Genomic DNA, 17,463 nt, shown 5'->3' with positions numbered 1-17,463 from the left:
ATATATATAAGCCGCACCGGGCTATAAGCCGCTGGCATCTCCACCGCTTGGTTTTCCACAATGACGCAGCAGGGGGCTATAAATAAATCTGCCATTAAGCCCTGCGTCTCCAACGCTGAACCATGGATTCGTTCACGCCGAGTTTACGTGCAGCGGCTATCGATGCAACTTAAAAGCTGCATCATATGAGTTTGAAAACATTTCTCCGCCGTGCCTGCTAATAGCATGTGCTTGTTCTAAATGAAAATCAGCACTTTCTTCTCTGATTTCCAATTTTGACTTCCAATGATTCACTTCTTGCTAAAGAGTCCCCTGGTGGTCGAAGAAAAATCCACAGAAAAGCCGCACCGGGCTGTAAGCCGCATGGTTCAAAGTGTGGGGGAATAAGTAGAGGCTTATAGTCCGAAAAATACGGTAAATACGTTTTGTAAACTTCAGAACACCAGCCTGCTGTTACCTTTCTGTGCTGGTCGTAGTTTCGTATGAACTCCCTCAGCTGCTCCTCTCTGCTCTCCAGTGTCGTGTACAGCTGCTGCATCTGATTCACCAGCTCCGATTTTTCCACTTTTAGCCGCTTCCTGTCCGCTTTCATGGCTGCAGCACAAACACAGAGAGACGCTCACAACAGCTTTACAGTCAGAGCAACACAACACTGAGCAAAAGACTCAAAAAATGCTTAGAGACGGACAGAGAATGGGACAGAGGGTTATAATCTAAGAGGAGATGGAAATAAAAAACAACAATGTATTAGACAAAACAAAAAAAGTTTTAGACATCAGTGTGTGAGATAAATTATGAGCTTAAACAAAATACAAATATAAATAAAAAAACTGTTCAAAAAGGAGCTTATTGGGAAATATGTTGTATAGGATGGTTGTTTCAAAGACCAAAAATGTTCTTCTTGATATAAAAATGTATAAATATATATTTTTAAATTTATAATTAAATAAAAAAAAATGTTTTTGTATTCATTTTTATAAAAAATATAAAAAAATATTTATTTTATATCATCTTATCAGCAAGATATAGAAGATATAAAAATTATGTTTATATTTACATTTAAAAATATAAACAATTTAAATTTTTTTTTAGATTTTTTATATAAAATTATTGTTTATTTGTAAAAAAAAAAAAGTTAAATAAAAAATAACCATAAATGTGTCATTCAATGTGGGGATAATTTAAGTTTATCTGGTAAGGTGAGATTTAAATGTTTGAGTTTAATCTTCTACCTGCTCCTTTTTGAGCAAATTACATAAAATTAAAAGTCATTTTACATGATAATTAGGTTTATTACTGTTTTTACTTTTTGACTGACATACATAAAGATGTGTAACTGCAGCTGGAAGCCACTGGGTGGCGCTGCGTCTTCTGTTAATGAAAATCTACTTCTTCTATTTTATTTTATTCTTTTCATTTCAAGTCCGCCAGAAGACGCAGGTAATCGACAAAAAAACAAGAGGCACAGCCGGACGCTTCGATTCATCGGAGACAGCATCTTCAGAAAGCGTGTCGAGACTCATTCCCAACAAGACGGAAAACATCTGATCGTCTCTTCCCAGATCCTCACCGAGGCGTAGCAGCTCGGCAGCAGCAACAGGTGGGCCGTGTCTTCCTGAGGAGGAGCGAGCCGCTGCTCATTCCTGAGCCGTGTGACTCCGGCTGCATGCCTGCTGCCAGAGATCACCGCGCGGTTACCGCGGAACCACCGGGAACCTTTTCTGCGGGAGTCGGTGACGGTTACCGGTTTTCCAGCTCAGCACCTGCTGAAGTCTGAACAGGAAACCAGGGAAACCACCGATAATCACAGCTCCTGTCAGCCACTTTCATTTTAATTCCTCTCGTCCAGCACAAACGTCTCATTTTTGTTGTTTCTCTTCTTTGTGAACAGCAACACACTTACACATTTTTAGTCTAGTTTCAAATTTCTTATTGTACTTGAATTAAGACAAAACTCACATAAAAGTAACAGCAAGATATAGAAGCTTGTTTTAAGTAAATAATTCACTGATATTGATGAAAAAAAAGTCCAGCTCTGGAAAAAAATTAACCTCATTATTATTATTGAGTTAAAACATTAGTATTGTTGTTTCTAAATGATTATAAACTTGTTTTCCTTACATTATTTGAGGTCTGAAAGCTCTGCATCGTTTTCGTTATTTTGACCATTTCTCATTTAAATAAATATTAAATTTTTGCTTGGCTTTTCAGAGACATGTTGTCAGTGGTTCATAGAATAAAAGAACAATGTTCATTTTACTCAAATATTGACCTATAAAGAGTAAAATCAGAGAAACTGAGTTTTTTTTTCCTGAGCTGTATATATATTTGCAGATTATTCCACTTATAAGATGGGAAAATTGTCTTGTTACATGTAAATCGATCTGCCAATGTAACTGGAACTTTTTCATAGATATTAAGGGATTAATTACTTAAAACAAATGTCTGTGTTTTGTTGATAAGTTACTTGTAAGTTAGTTTTGTGTTAATTCAAGTGAAATAAGATATTTTCAGTAGAAACTAGACTAAAATATATTTGTTGTTTTTGCAGTGCAGGGAAGAATAAGAAGGAAAGGATCCAGTGATCTCACCGACATGAATAAAAACGATTCATGTTGGTAAAATCCAGCTCTGCTGCTGGCTGCTCATCAAGGACAACACCCACCTCTCAGAACCAGTTCTGATCCAATTAAGTTCATATTTGATGACTTTTGTTGTGAACTGATGTCGCATAGAGAAACTGAACAGAACTAGAGTCACACGAGAGACTCTTGATGTTATTCAGACAGTAATTTACATTTGTTCCTAATGAGGCGTGTCAAAGGTCAATGAAGTGAAAGAAACATGGATGACTTTAAAACAACAGCACTGGTATTGGTTTCTGTTCTGAAAGTAAAACTACAAAATGAAGAAGACATTAAAATATAAGAACATTGTTTGGTTGGGTTAAAGTATAATAACACAATACTGTCTTATTATTTATGATTATAATGAGGCATTAAACCGTGACGTTTAACACAACTTCAGGGATGTTTTAAAAAGGAGTAACCTTCAGTACAGGTTTCCACTTTACTGAAGCCTCATATTAACAGACCAGATGTTGATTTCCCACACTGATTAAATTAGACCAACGGTTTCCTATTTTAGGTCATTTTGGATTAACTCATCCTTAAATTAACTGGTTTCCACACATTGCAGTTTAATATTTGCCCTTTGAACTGACTTGTATGTTTCATCTTGTTCATCCTGTGTAGATTTAAAAAAAAATCCACCAAACAATTCCTGTTGATTAAAAATAATTGTAGTTGCACGTCTGCGTAACAACGAGCCTCTAAAAGAGAAACGGTCAAATAAAAACTTTGAAGCAGAAAAACGGTCAAATAAAAACTTTGAAGCAGAAAAACGTTCAAGGTATTCACCTGAACCACAATTAACTCGAAGAGTTTTAGGTAAGGCTGTCGCAAAAAGCAACATGATAAATTAACATGAGCTTAATAATTTCTATTCTGATTATTAATATTTCTGAAGAGCGTCTTTGGTAACAGAGACTTTATAATCCACTTTATCTTGGTTATGATTTTGTCTGATTTTTATCCCTGTCTTGTTCATAGTTATTGGTTGCCATGATTTATTTTAGATATTTAAAATGTCTTCCAGTTCTTTCAGGTTCTTTAAAGTTTATTGCTCTTTCAGAGGGTGAACCTACATTATTATTATTATACTATATTCCTTGAAGATGGTCTGAAAACGACAATAATGTTGCAGTTTATCCTCTAGCAAACGTTAGTGAACAAATTCCCCGTAAACTGCCTCAGTTATTCTGACTCTCCTTTCCTGAGGAGCTGTTTGTTTTGAAGCCCAGCTGTGTTTGCTGGAAACAAAAGGAGCGTTGGAAGAGGCGACTCTCCTGACCTTGTAAGGCCTCCTTGGCGCGGTCCAGCTCCTGCTCCCTGTCACCCAGCTGGGCCCGGAGCTCGGTGGCAGACAGCAGGTTGGCGGAGCAGCCGCCCTGCGTCTCCTCCAGGTCTTTGCTCAACATGTCCTTCATTTGCCTCAGCAGGTGGACCTCCTCCTGAAGCTGGACCACCTCCTCTCGCAGCAGCGCTGAGGGGCAAAACGAGCAGGGATTCAAAAAACAGGACAAAAGTAGAATACCAAGAAAATCTGGTATAGATTTTAAAAAAAGCTTATTAAAACCAAAATAAGTGCTCGATAAGGGTGCACCGACTTAAGTTTTCTGGACGATATTTCTCATCTTTAAAAGCCATGACCTGCTGCCGATTCAAATTTTGGTCAAGACCAAGTTTTTTTTTTTTAACCAGAAATGTTGCTAAATACAGAAAGAAAGTCGCTGAGATGGTAACAGTGGGTGACTATTGTTACCTGCAAACACCTGGTGGTCTGCAGGTCAAACCTCTCTAACTGGAGAGCAGAAGAGGACAGTGGTTGATTTCTAGCTCTTTCCCCAGGTTGATAAGATCGGCTTCACATGTAAGAATCGGCTGATCACCAATCTCCCAAAATGAAGGAGATCTGGGCCGAGTTACTCAATCTTTCAAAAACGTAAATCACAAAACGGATCCAAGGCTGAACCTGCTGATGGATGGCAGTGAAATAACAGCATCACTGCAAAAAACACAGAATCTTACCAAGTGTTTTTGGTCCAGCTGCTAATGCAAACATCTGAGCTCACCTGAAATATGACAAAACCAACATAAAAGTAACTTTTCAGAAAGAAACAGAAGCTTGTTTTAAATAAATTATTTCTTATAGTAATAAAAAAAAGAACCGGTTCCATTGACAGATTGTTTCACTTATGATGAAACAGAAGCAGCATTCAGCTTCTATGCGCCACAAATCTGGAACAAACTTCCAAAAATTTTAGAGTTGCTTTTGAATTATAATAAATGAAACATCGATCAACATAGTTGATGATTTTGGTGATGTCTGTTCAGTTGTTGACTGGTGTTGTTATTCTGTAAAGTACTTTGAACTGCCTTGCAGCTGAAATGTGCTACACAAATAAACTTGATTGATTGATTGGTATGAGAAAATGTCATCATAAGTGAAATAATGAAACTGGAACATTTTAATGATTATTAAGGGATCATTAACTGAGAAGAAGCTCCTGCATCTTGCTGAAACGTTACTTGTAAGTTGGTTCACTTAAAGTAAGACAAAACTAAGATATTTCCAGTAGAAACTGGACCAGAAATAGTTGTTAATGTTTTGTGTTTTCGCAGTATGTCACTGCTTCATGCTGCGTTTTCTGCCTGTCTTGTGTGCTATGCCTCCCAATCAGCAAGGGAAAACACCGGCAAGCAATCAGGGGCAGGAAACTAAGGAGACGACACTCTGGAATAAAGAGTGATCTCATCCGCTGGTGCAGGCTGACAAGCTCGTGCAGCCAGAGCACAGAAACGAAGAAAAAAACGTCCAATAAAGGAAACCCATACCAGCAACAGTGTCATAATGATTTATATTGGGAACGGGAGGTGGAAGGTCTGTTCCAGGAGAATGCTCGCTTTTTATAAGGGGAAAGAAAAATGAAAAAAGGCAGTCAACCAAAACATTCAGCTTTTGGAGGAAAAACCTGAAATGATGAATTCAGGAATTCTGGAAATGTGACTGAACACATGTGCAATCCGGAAAACATCATCTGAGAGATTAATGGGATCTAAAGAATGGAGATTTATGAACCTTAAACAACGCACAATGAACTGCTCGCATGCAGTGAGTACAACACAGCGTCGCCGTTTGTCATATTTGATCAAATTAGAGGAAATTTAGCAGAAACAAGAGTGGAAACCTCCGTAGAGAGCCGCATGGAGCTGATCACTGAGGAAGCAGAAATGCAAAAGTGTGCATGTGAAAATGAGAGAAGGTCTCTGCACCAGACGCTGCAGCAGCTCTGATAAGAGGCGCAGGGACAGTCCATCGCTCTATGTCAGTGTGGAGAGCCCACCAGACTGCAGCTAAAAGAGTTACATCCCAGAAAGAACAATCTTTCACGTCCTTCTCCTGGTTCTGATCCACTTATTCCTCTGTTTAGCTGCAGGGCTCAGGCATGCCTTCGCCTTGGGCCGAGCCAGCAACACCTTTGATCGCTCAGGACGTTTTGGAGGCGGTTTTAGCCCTCCGTGTAATTTTGGGATCTGTCGTCCTGGCCATTAAAGATCAAACGAGAGAGCAAAATAAAAAACGGTGAGGATCGTCTTTTTGTCATTTCAAAGAGGCTTCGTTCTCTCACCGTTTCATCAGTGTTGGCTCAAGTTTGGGAGCCGAAAGCGTAAATTTCACGATGTTTATCCATTGTTATCTATGACTTTCAGCTAAACCCACACACTGCAAAAACACAAAGGCTTACCAAGAAGGTTTTGGTAAAATGTTGAGTGCAAATATCTGAGTGCACTTAAAAATAAAATCACATTGTTTGAATCGTCCAAAATAATTCACCATGTGTTTTTTTTTTCCTCTTTTGTTTGTGCAACATATTGAATTATTTATTTTAGACTACAGTATTAAAAGTTAATGTATAATGCTGGTTTCACTGCAAAAACACCAAATATTACCAAGATGTCTGTGGTCAAGTTTTTACTGGAAATATCTTAGTGCACAAGAAATGAAACAAAACTAACAGGTAAAATTTCAGCAAGATATATTATTTTGTTTCAACATCATTATGAATGAAATAATCTGCCAGAGAAATTAATACTTTTTCATAAATATTAAAGGATTATTGACCTAAAACAAGCTCCTATATCTTGCTGAGAAGCTACTTGTAGGGTAGTTTTGTCTTATTTCAAGTTTACTAAAATATTTGCACTAAACCAGGGGTCACCAACTCCAGTCCTCGAGGGCCACCATCCTGTAACCTTTAGATGTGTCTCTGCTCAAACACACCTGGATCAAATAAACTGCTCGTTTCCAGCCTATTGCAGAGAGGAATGAATGCTGGTGAGGGAATTCAGACATTTTGGAGCAGAGGTGAATCTAAGCCCTTGAGGACTGGAGTCGGTGACCCCTGACCTAGAAACTAGACAAAAATACTTGGTAAAATTTTGTGTTTTTGCAGTAAAACCAGTACATGAACCTTTATGGCTATAATCTAATATGAAACAGGGTTTAATAAGTCAATATGTTGCATAAACAAAAGGAAAGAGAATTCACACAAAAACAAAACAAAAATACACAAGGTGAATTATTTTGAATGATTCAAACAATTTCACAACCTTTTCACTCTTCTCTTAAGGTCAGATCTGCAGCGTACACAACAGATTGTCCCACCTGAGCCGTGAATCTCTACAGCTCCCCCAGAGTGGCCACATTATTCAGATTCATCCACCAAATTTACTGTGAGCCTGTCAGCTCTCCTTGCTCAACAATAAAGCTAAAGTTTGGGAGCATGTGAAGTAGTTTCACACAGATCCGTTGTATTTTTCTGTATTCCAGAAAACACAAAATAAAACTCGTATCATCACAAAAACAGAAAAACAGATCACGGCCTTTACAACTCATTTTGTTTAGCGCAGAGCGGTTTCTTTGTCGCATGCTGACAGCAGGCGGCCCAAAGATAAGAGCCGTCATCTGTTGGCGGTCTTATTTGATCAGAGGCAGATCATGTAAACAGCAGAGGCAGCATGCTGGCTGATCCGAGCTCAGAGTGGCGGCGCCCTGAGACCGCAGAGCTCTCAGAGTCTCCCGCATGAAAAGAGACAGCCACTCATCTTCCATCTGAGCGCCGGCGGATTCAATGAACACCAGATTTAAGCCTCTCATTAGGGCCGGTCAGGAACAGGTAACCTTTTTCCTTCTTGCTTTGCAGCCCTGTCGAGATGCACACACACACACACACACACACACGCACACACACACACACACACACAGCTGAGAGCTTATAGAGGCCGTAAGCTCGTGATTAGAGCTCAGAGAAAGCAGGGAAGGTGAAGTGAGAGTTGGAAAAGTGTTGATTGGTGGTCAAAGAGCTGAACTAGTCTGCTGTGAATGCTATGAGGGATTAAAGTGGTTCTATTTATATACATGAAGGATCAAAGATGCCTCGTGTGCACTGGGCTGGAATATTGGAATGAGACGCTTAAAGTTGTTCCTTTTTATTAGCAAAACCAAAATAAAAAAACATATTTTTATAAATGAGTTTATGGCTGACTGGAGGGTGAAAACTAACGTGACCTTAACTGGGTCTCTTAGGGCGTTTCATTCGTAACTTTGAAGACAGTTTTGTTCACAAAGTAAGGACTTAGAAATCTGCTACTCTACTTCAACAAAAAAAAAAAAAAAAAACATTTATGAAGAAACATGTAAAAAGAAATGTAAAATAAGCAATTTCAATTTTAGATGTAGTGTCATGCATTTCAGATGATGGCAGCCTAAAAATAAATTCTGCTTTGGTTTATTTAAGCTGGTTTGTTCATATAAGAGGAGATAAAATCACTATTTGACATTTGTAAACAGGACCTATAATACAAAATTCACGTTTTACATGTTTTTATTCTTCCTCATTGTCTGAACTGCTTCTAAAAACAATCTGAGCGCTAAAAATCCATAAAAAACAAAAAGTTTTTGGCAATAAGTTAATGTTTTTTGGTGTCTAGAAAATGAGCCGTTTCAAAAACCTCCCGATTGTTAAGTCACAATACGCCGTTACCTAGCAACCCCAGCCAAGCCAAGCCCGTCACCTCGCAACCCAAAAAAGATATCCAGCACTTTCGGTCATCTTCTTTGGATTTAAAGTGACAGAGCCCTAAAAAAATACCCAGAACTAACCAAAAGAAAATTTCATTATCTAAGAACGATATTGTGCATGAACATGTTTTGTAAAGACCACAGATAATTTCTAATATGTTCAAGGAAGCAGTATTGTAGATCACTTTTAAATAAAAACAGACATCTGTCATAAAACATTGTTCAAATATTCCCAACACCACAATAATCTCAGATTATAAAATGCACCAATGTGGAGTTTCCTGACCGATTTCCAACATTTTCAGTTTAAACTAGCTCAGGTTTGTTTTAGCATTGTGGACTAAAATACATAAAAAAGAAAGAAAATGTGCTGTAGGATGTTTGTTGTTCTGAATCCAACATAAAGTGGAGAAATTACAAGATAATCTTCAGCTGTGGATAAAAACACAATCAGCTGTGATCCTTGGGGATTTAGGTTTTGATCATTTTCCTGTTCATTTATGTTCTAAATGTCTTGCCATATTAAACTCATTTATTTGTGTTAATTGTTGTCAGGAAGTTGTTGCCATATTAGTGTTCAGTTTCTTAGTTTCTGCTGTTTTTTATTGTGAATCCTGATTTTGATCAGCGTTTCTATTTGCGTCTTAGTTCAGCTCCTCGGTGTTGATTGGTCTCCTCCCTCAGTTTTCCTCCTTCAGCCACAGCTGCTCCGTCTCTCCTTGTTTTATTTTCCATCTCTGCCTCAGTATTTAGGGATTTAGTTTGTTTCTTGCTCTATTCTTCTGCCTGAACTCCATAACCTGATGTTCCTGCCAGATTTCCAATAATAAAGAAACTCCGTTCTTCACAAACCAAGTAACATTTCAGTCAATAACACACATTATTACGTACAGCATCGGTATAACTGTCTGTGGTTTGAGAACTGAACCACAACTGGATGTAAAAAGCAGATTAAATCCTGTGCAGCGACAGCAGACTGCTGTTTTGCCCTGAGGAGCTGTGATGAACGCCGCTGTCACTTTTCCGTCTTGGACTTACTGACAATTACAAATCTGTGTAATTATGGAGAGTCCCCCTACTGATTCCTGTCATGTACAACCCAGAGCTGCTGGTTCTGCCTGTTTCTTTCCTCCGAGCTTGTAGGTACAGGCACTGGAAGCTGGATAATGAGGTCACACGCAATGCCTAACGCAGGACTGCAGACTTGTCAGAAGGTAACGTATCTATTGACAGGGATCTGTTAAACGTGTCCAGATCACAGTTTTTAAAATATCAAGCTTTCTCTCATGTTATGAACCTCTCTATATTCAGGAACAACATTTACCTGCCTTTAAAACTAAACTTTCAACCTTCCCTTTTTCTTTTTTAAAGCTTTTGATGATGTCAGAGTGTTATCCTTGCAGCAAATAAAACGGATCAAATTGACCTCATCCGTTCTTAGAAAAGCACTTTTTAGCTTTTAGAAGTGCATGAAAACATCCTTTAAGTATTACAGCGAATGATGGTATTGTGAGCACTTCCTTGTAAAACAGGTATTGATCATCCCAACTGCCACTGCATATTTGACTGCCCAGACAGAAAAAAATAAGTGTAGCTGTTAAAAACGGGTTCTGTGTCTCCTGCAGGAGCGTTGATCTCTCTGGTCAAACAGCTTCGACTTTCATCGAAGAAAACTAACAACATCTCAGTGCAGGAGTCATTAATGCCATATGAAAACAAAAACAAACAGTAACTGAGCTTATAAGGCGACACAAGTTAAAACTTTTCCTCATTCAGTGAATAACAACGTCTGATTAGGATCAGACTCCACCGTTCTGCTTCACCAGGCTGGAGCCCGTTCTGATATCAGAGCACTACATCTGCAGCAAACAGAGGGCGGAAAATTACACCAACTCCATGCAGAGGAGCAGATTTACTATTTTAATATCTATTAACAAAACTAAAGTTACATATCTCCTCTTTCTGAATGTTTGAACTGATCCTTTCTAAAATACAGAAATACTAACAAAATATATTTAAGGTAAACATACAGCTCTGGAAAAAACTAAGAGACCACTTAGAATGATCAGTTTCTCTGATTTTACTCTTTATACCTATGTTTGAGTAAAATGAACATTGTTATTTTATTATATGAACTACTGACAACATGTCGCTGAAATTACATGCAAAAATTTAGTATTTATTTGCAGAAAATGAGAAATGGTCAAAATAACAAAAAAGATGCAGCGCTTTCAGACCTCAAATAATGCAAAGAAAACAAGAAATATTCATTCAGAAACAACAATACTGATGTTTTAACTCAGGAATAGTTCAGAAATCAACATTTGGTGGAGGAACAGGAGGTTTTCAATGAGATTCAGTGCAGTGGGCTGTTAGTTTTTTCCAGAGCTCTATCTAAAACGCCACCTATTTGCAGTTCAGTATCTGCAGATTTACCTTTTCATATGCAACTACAAATTATTTGCAGAAAATTATTGGAAAATAGTTTTTTGTTGAGGATTTGTACAATTTGTACTCTCTCTCTCTATATATATATATATATATATATATATATATATACTTTATTACTACCTGACATCCTATTAGCTTGCGTTTGCAAAGCAGCCAATCAAAGAGCAGAATTTATTTTCCTTGGCGCTGATTGGCTGATCACCCAAGATCAGAAATAAGGAAGGCAGTAGATGTTAGCCTCTACATTGATCACTACAATGGTTTCCACTTTGCATGTTAAAGTATATTTGGTGTTTGAACTGATAAAATGAGCATTTCTAAGTTAATTCTGCTTCAGGATGAACTTCATTTGAAAAGCTGCTCTCATTTTATTCCTTCAAGCGTTTTACAATCGTGTTAGCATAAATAAACTCTATATGTCTCTGTTTAAATTGACTTTAATAGAGCTGGTTTTATTTAATAATGTTGTTGATTTTTAACTCTAGAGATTTTGGTTACTAAATGTATTAACTGTATTGTTGTCAGCACTGCAAAAACACAAAATCTTACCAAGTAGATTTGAAATAAGACAAAACTAACTTACAAGTAACTTTTCAGGAAGACACCGGGAATGATTTTAATTTAGTAATTTAGTAAAAAAGTACAAGTTACATCAGCAGATTATTTCACTTAAAACATTTTAACATGTTATTCATGAATTAATCTGTCAGTTAAACTCACACTTTTTCATAAATATTAAATGTTTACATAAAACAAGCTCCTACAACTCGCTGAAAATTGACTTACAAGTTAGTTTTGTCATATTTAAAGTGAACTAAGCTTGACCAAAAATACTTGGTAAGATTTTGTTTCTGTTCTTGTAAAAGACATATTTGATCTGGAGGAGTTTTATCCCGGTTAAATTAATAAAAGGCATTTCTAGGTGTTTCATGCAATCATCTATATTTATATTTAGAGATGAAAACCCAAACAGATGGTTCATTCTTTTCCACAGTGAGGTGAGGCGACCCGTCCACCTGACCCAGTTGCTCCAGTTCTTCAGGAGAAATGGGCCAAAACTCCAGCAAACTACTGTGAGAATAAGAAGCGATGCAGTTCACAGGCAATGCTATCAAACTGCTCTACGCTGTGAACGCCACACCAGCCAAAGCTGTTTTGGTTTGTTTGCCGGTAAGACGTGGCTTTGTTCTTCTAACTACATGCCTGTGATGCGCTATCTCTGCAAACCGGATGGGATGTTTTGTAATCGAGGTAAAGCTCCAGCATGAAACTGGTGAAGCTTTCTATCAAACTGACTGAGAGGAACATCAAAGCACCGGCATTTAATGCCGAATTTTCCCACACAATTTTTTATGCAGTAAATATTTACATGTAGGTAGGATTTATATCAGTGCTATGCTTACTGCTAAATAACAAAGAGTTGGACATGTGTTTAGGAGAGATACAGAAACAACAAAGTACAAGAAAGTTCCCTGACAACAGCTCCTCTGAAATGTTAAAAAATTCTTCTCTGCCTCCATTTTTAATAGTTATTTCCCAGAATGAAGCCATAAATGCATATTTTAACAGCTCAGAGGCTAAGCGTAAAATTAAACACACACTTAGGTGTGTCGCTGCACTGATGGCTCAAAGTGTCAGCCTCCTTGAGGGAAATTGAGCTGACATTTTCTCTGTAATTACTGATGAGCTAAATGATTTGATTACCAAATTCCTTATTGCTTAAGTTCACCTGGGGAAAAAAAAAAAAAAAAAACATCTGTCTGATTTTCACTCAGTGCACCGAAGGTCACTGCAAAGAGAAAATATTACCAGGTTTTTCTTCCTACTGCAAATATCTTGACACATTAGATATAAAACAAAACTAACTCACAAGCGTTCTATCATTTTAAAATTTTATTTTTAAATGTATTTTGTACTGAAGAACAGGACATTTGATGGGATATCCTAATTTTTCAGAGGATTGGAAACAAATCAGCTGATTTATTCTGCAGAAGACAGTGGCGTGCTTCAGCTCCTGATTAAACCCATCATGCAGGAAATGATGAAGCCTTGACACGCCAGAATAAGAAGGCTGGGCAGAGACTGAGAATACGTTAGATATGTACATAAATCAGCAGTGATTGTATCAGAGGCATCATTTTAATGAGCGCCTGTCTCAGTGATACGAAGTTAATGCGCTAAAGTATTGAAGATGCAGCGACTGGCGAGTCTCTGACCTTTACTCTCTGCACAACAAGCAGATGGATAATCCAGAGGTTTTAAATAAATGATCCCTTAACATGATTCTTTCCCTCCAAACACATTTCTTTCTAGAGCATCCGCCTGGAAAATTTATAAATTTCCCAAAGCATTAGCTTTGAATTTCAGTATGTTTAGCAAATGGGTCATTATAAGGTTGTAGATTTTCTTAAACTGCAATTGAATAATGTAATTTCCTCCTGTGGTTCAGAAAATGCAGTCAACAAAAACAAAGTAAACCTCAGGATATAATCAAACCATCTGGTCTTTTCCAGGTTCAAATATTAAAATCTAATCTCAAGTGATTAAAAACGATCATTATTGATTAATTAAAGATGGCAACAAAAAGTAAAAACTGCTTGTCGAAAAACAAAGTTTATTTTTCTGCTTTCATAGGATTTTCTGATGATTAAAGGATTTCATTAAAGAAGTGGGAAGTAACCAGTTACATCTACTCAAGTTACTTATTTATCTAAGTAACTGTTTGGAAAAAGAAAAAAACACTTAGAGTGGATTTAGTAAATAGTACTTTTAACCTTTACTTTATCCAAATATGACCTACAGACAAAAACACACAGTTTGTGTTGAAGTGAGACCTCTCGTTTGTACACAAGCTTTGTTGTTCTAATGTGAAAAGCGAAAATAAACACTAGAAACTGTTACTGGAAGTATTACACCCATTTCTATCACATACTGTAAATAAAGTCTTTCTTCTGCCTCAATAAAGAATACTTGTAACTTATTTATTTGCATTTTTAAATTTCCGTTTTAAAAATACCAGAAGTTGCACATAATTACAATTTTTTCAGCTTGATTACATCATTTTAAACCATTAAATCAAATATTATGATCGATGACTGAGTACTTAAGTTGAATTTTTACAAAATACTTTTTCACTCTTCCTTCAGTAACTTCTTAGATGGCTACTTTTTACTATTTTAGCATATTTAGTAAAAATATGCTAAAATAGAGCTACTCTTACTTGAGTAAGTTTTTGGGGATCATCTCTATAAAAGCAGGAGCTCCTGCAATTTTCATGCATTTGTTAATGTAATGCAAAAAAGAAAACACATCAGCAATGACCTTATAGATGCAATTTCTGCTGCCCATCAATCTGGGAAGACTTATAGACAATTTCCAATCAACTTGAGGTTCATCACTCTGTAGCGGCGAAAGTTATTCACAAGTGGAAAACATTTAATGAAGTTTTTATGCTCCACAAAACCTCAAGGTCAGACATGCAATGCTCCAAGATGCAAAAAGCCCAAGAGCTAAATCTGGGCCTCGGTTATAGTTTATTAAAATTTAAAAAAATAACTACAACACAATAAGAAAATAACTGAAGACAAAAGGTTTGATTGAAAGAGCTGCAGAAGTAAAACACTCTTCTTTATTAAGAAAAAAGACAAGAACACGACTGTAGATTAGTGTGACTCAAAGTACAGCTTAAATGTTTCAAATACATTCTGGAAAATACCAAAACTCAGAACCTTCTGGAATAGACACAGTTCCTTCTGTAGTTTCCTGCAGCGTTTCAAGCCCAAGAGAGCAGGGCTACATCTGTGGGATGCAGCGATTAGTGGGTCTTTTTAACATCAGGGACAGGCTTATTTTTGGTGTCTGCATTGTTCAATTGCACTATAAGCTGAGGAGTGACTGGAGCAGTGATGGGTTCAGTGTGGAGGCAGAACACACTCAGAGCAGAACTGCTGGCATCAGAGCTACAAGGAAATACAAAAGAGCCAGAAAACAACAGATATTCAGAGCATCGATGATCTGACATTCTGAGACGTGTTGAACCTTCAGTGCAGCGTGTCGAAATGATACCAGCTTCATAAATGCATTCATGGCCCGATTCCTCCAGTAAAACGTCACTCTGAAGCTGCAGGCCAGTGATGATCAACCTGTTACAGCCCTGCTCAAATGGGCAAATAAATAACTAAATTAACTTTAAAACTGTGTTCGTCGCTGTTTGGTTTCTGGAGAGTTATAAAATTCAGCTTCAATTCTACTTGGCTATTTTTATCCGTTAGTCAGAGCAATAATTTATAGTAATGTTACAAAAGACCTAAAGCACAGGTGCCAAACATCCATACATAAAAATGGCTGCAAACAAAATCTGTTCATGTTTGAAAAGCAGAAGTGGAGCCTCCAGCACAACCAACAATAACGCATGAAGTGGTTTCTGGATGTTAAGTCAACAACAAAACATTTATCTTTTCCAGTAGCCATTGAAAAGAGCATGCAGCAGTAAAACCAGCTGACCTAACATGCTGGATCTCCGCTGCGGTTGCTAGGTAACGGGTTAGGCTGGGGTTGTTAGGTGACGGATAGTGCCTGCTGATTTGTGAGGTTATGATCAGGAGGTTTATGAAACGGGCCACTTTCCAGACACCAAAAAACAATAACTCATTGCCTAAAAACTGACTAGGTATTTTTTAAGTGTTGGGCTGTTTTTAAAAACAGTACAAACCCAAATGGAAGTCTAAAAATGTGCAAAATGTGAATAATTTAAAAAAGAAACGAATGATCTGAGCTCAGGAGAGGATGCTCAGCGAAGAAAACTTTGTTGTTGCTGTTAAAAACGTATTTCTGAGTGCTTGAGTGAGGAAGAAATTTCAGCTCATGCATAGTTACGACTACAGTATGCTCAGGTCTGAATTCCTTCAGTTTGGGAGTAAAACGTTTTGTTCCTGTTCAACCTGCAGCAGCGCGCGAGTCCTACACAGAAGCACAGTTGTGTTTGGCAGATAAACAGCCCAGTTTTGGCATGAATTCTCCCCCAATCATTTCTGCAGAGCTTAATTTGTTTCAATCAGTTTATTTACTTCTGTTTTATTGCTGATAAAGAAAGATGCTCGCCTCCTTCCTGCAGAGTCAGAAAAGGTTTTTTTCTTCAACATGATTTACTCCCTGCTTGCAGGAGACTTGCTCCACCAGTCCTTTCCTGTTCCCATTGCTCCTACACACACCTTCTTTGGAAGAAACCCAAACTCTCCTTTGGCGAACCCGCTCCCCTCGACATCTACGATAAACATTTACTTCCTCAGTTTGTTTCTGCGGTTTGAACATTCTCTGTTAAACTCAGACATTTGCAGACATTTCTGAATCTGTTCAGGCAGGAACGCAAACCTTGGTGATTTCTGCTACATGTGCATTTCTCTTGATGATAAATGTGCTGAAAATCGATGAACAGAAACTGTGCATTCATCTAAATTCATGTAGTCTAAATCCATTTTGTACAAGGATCCATTGGGAAACAGCTTACACAAACTAATCACCTCTGGGTTTACATTACAACTGAGGTCAGAGCAGAAGAGCTAGCTGCAGATAGGTGTAATTGATTCAAACATTTATTATGTGCAGATTAGGCAGACTGCCAAGGACGTGGCACTAGAGGAGCACAAAGAGCACTAACAAGGATATTTCATTATCTAATACAGTCAAGAGCTTTGTCTCACCAAACCTCCATTTCACTCATAAAGAATAGTTTACATGTAACTCAGAAAGCAAGCTCACTTCAGATATAAATGTCCACTTAATGATAAAAACTGAAAAAACTGGAAACCGAAACTGGAAAAGGCCAAAGGTCGATCTATCCGGCTGTAAAGATTCACCTTCTCCAATCTCAATGAGTAATAAATCCCAACAGAAACCATTTTGTGTCTCGCCTCAATAAAAAGAAACAGAAGTGAATCATCTGAATACAAACAACTGCCAAACTACAAAAAGTGTCTTTTCTAATTGGTAATTTTGTAGATCAATACCTCTGTTTGATAAACTGTAATGTTTGTGCTAATTGGTGCATAAAAAAAAAAACAATTTGGGGATTTAACTGTACAGATTCAATTAAAACCACAATGCTTGTGAAACACAATACACTGTAAAAACATAAAGTTTTACCAGGTATTTTTGGACCTGTTTCTACTGTAAGTATCTTGGTACATTAGCACAATTAAAGTTTTTTTGTTTGTCTTTGTATCGACTTTAATACTTTCCTTTGTTCTTTTTTGTTGTTAGTTCTCTTTGCTTATCTAATTAGTTATTTGGTGAATAAAAATTTAAATTGAA

The 17,463-nt window shown here is 37.4% G+C and overlaps 1 protein-coding gene across 2 annotated transcripts in view; it reads right to left on the bottom strand.

Moving 5' to 3' along the window:
* Positions 1-17,463, bottom strand: part of LOC106945824 (kazrin-like) — a 168,075-nt gene that overhangs the window by 9,804 nt on the left and 140,808 nt on the right. For both annotated transcript variants that reach the window (XM_015029785.1, XM_015029784.1), the window contains exons 6-7: positions 3,913-4,104; positions 458-594 (exon numbers count right to left, since the gene is read on the bottom strand). In XM_015029785.1, the coding sequence (XP_014885271.1) occupies positions 458-594; positions 3,913-4,104 (329 nt within the window). The remainder of the gene's footprint in view (positions 1-457; positions 595-3,912; positions 4,105-17,463) is intronic.

Source organism: Poecilia latipinna, unplaced genomic scaffold (genome assembly GCF_001443285.1).
Source record: "Poecilia latipinna isolate Pla-1442-1.1 unplaced genomic scaffold, P_latipinna-1.0 Scaffold162, whole genome shotgun sequence".
Classification (NCBI taxonomy): domain Eukaryota; kingdom Metazoa; phylum Chordata; class Actinopteri; order Cyprinodontiformes; family Poeciliidae; genus Poecilia; species Poecilia latipinna.
Note: the sequence above shows the minus strand (reverse complement) of the source record. Positions and strands in the feature narration are given on the sequence as shown.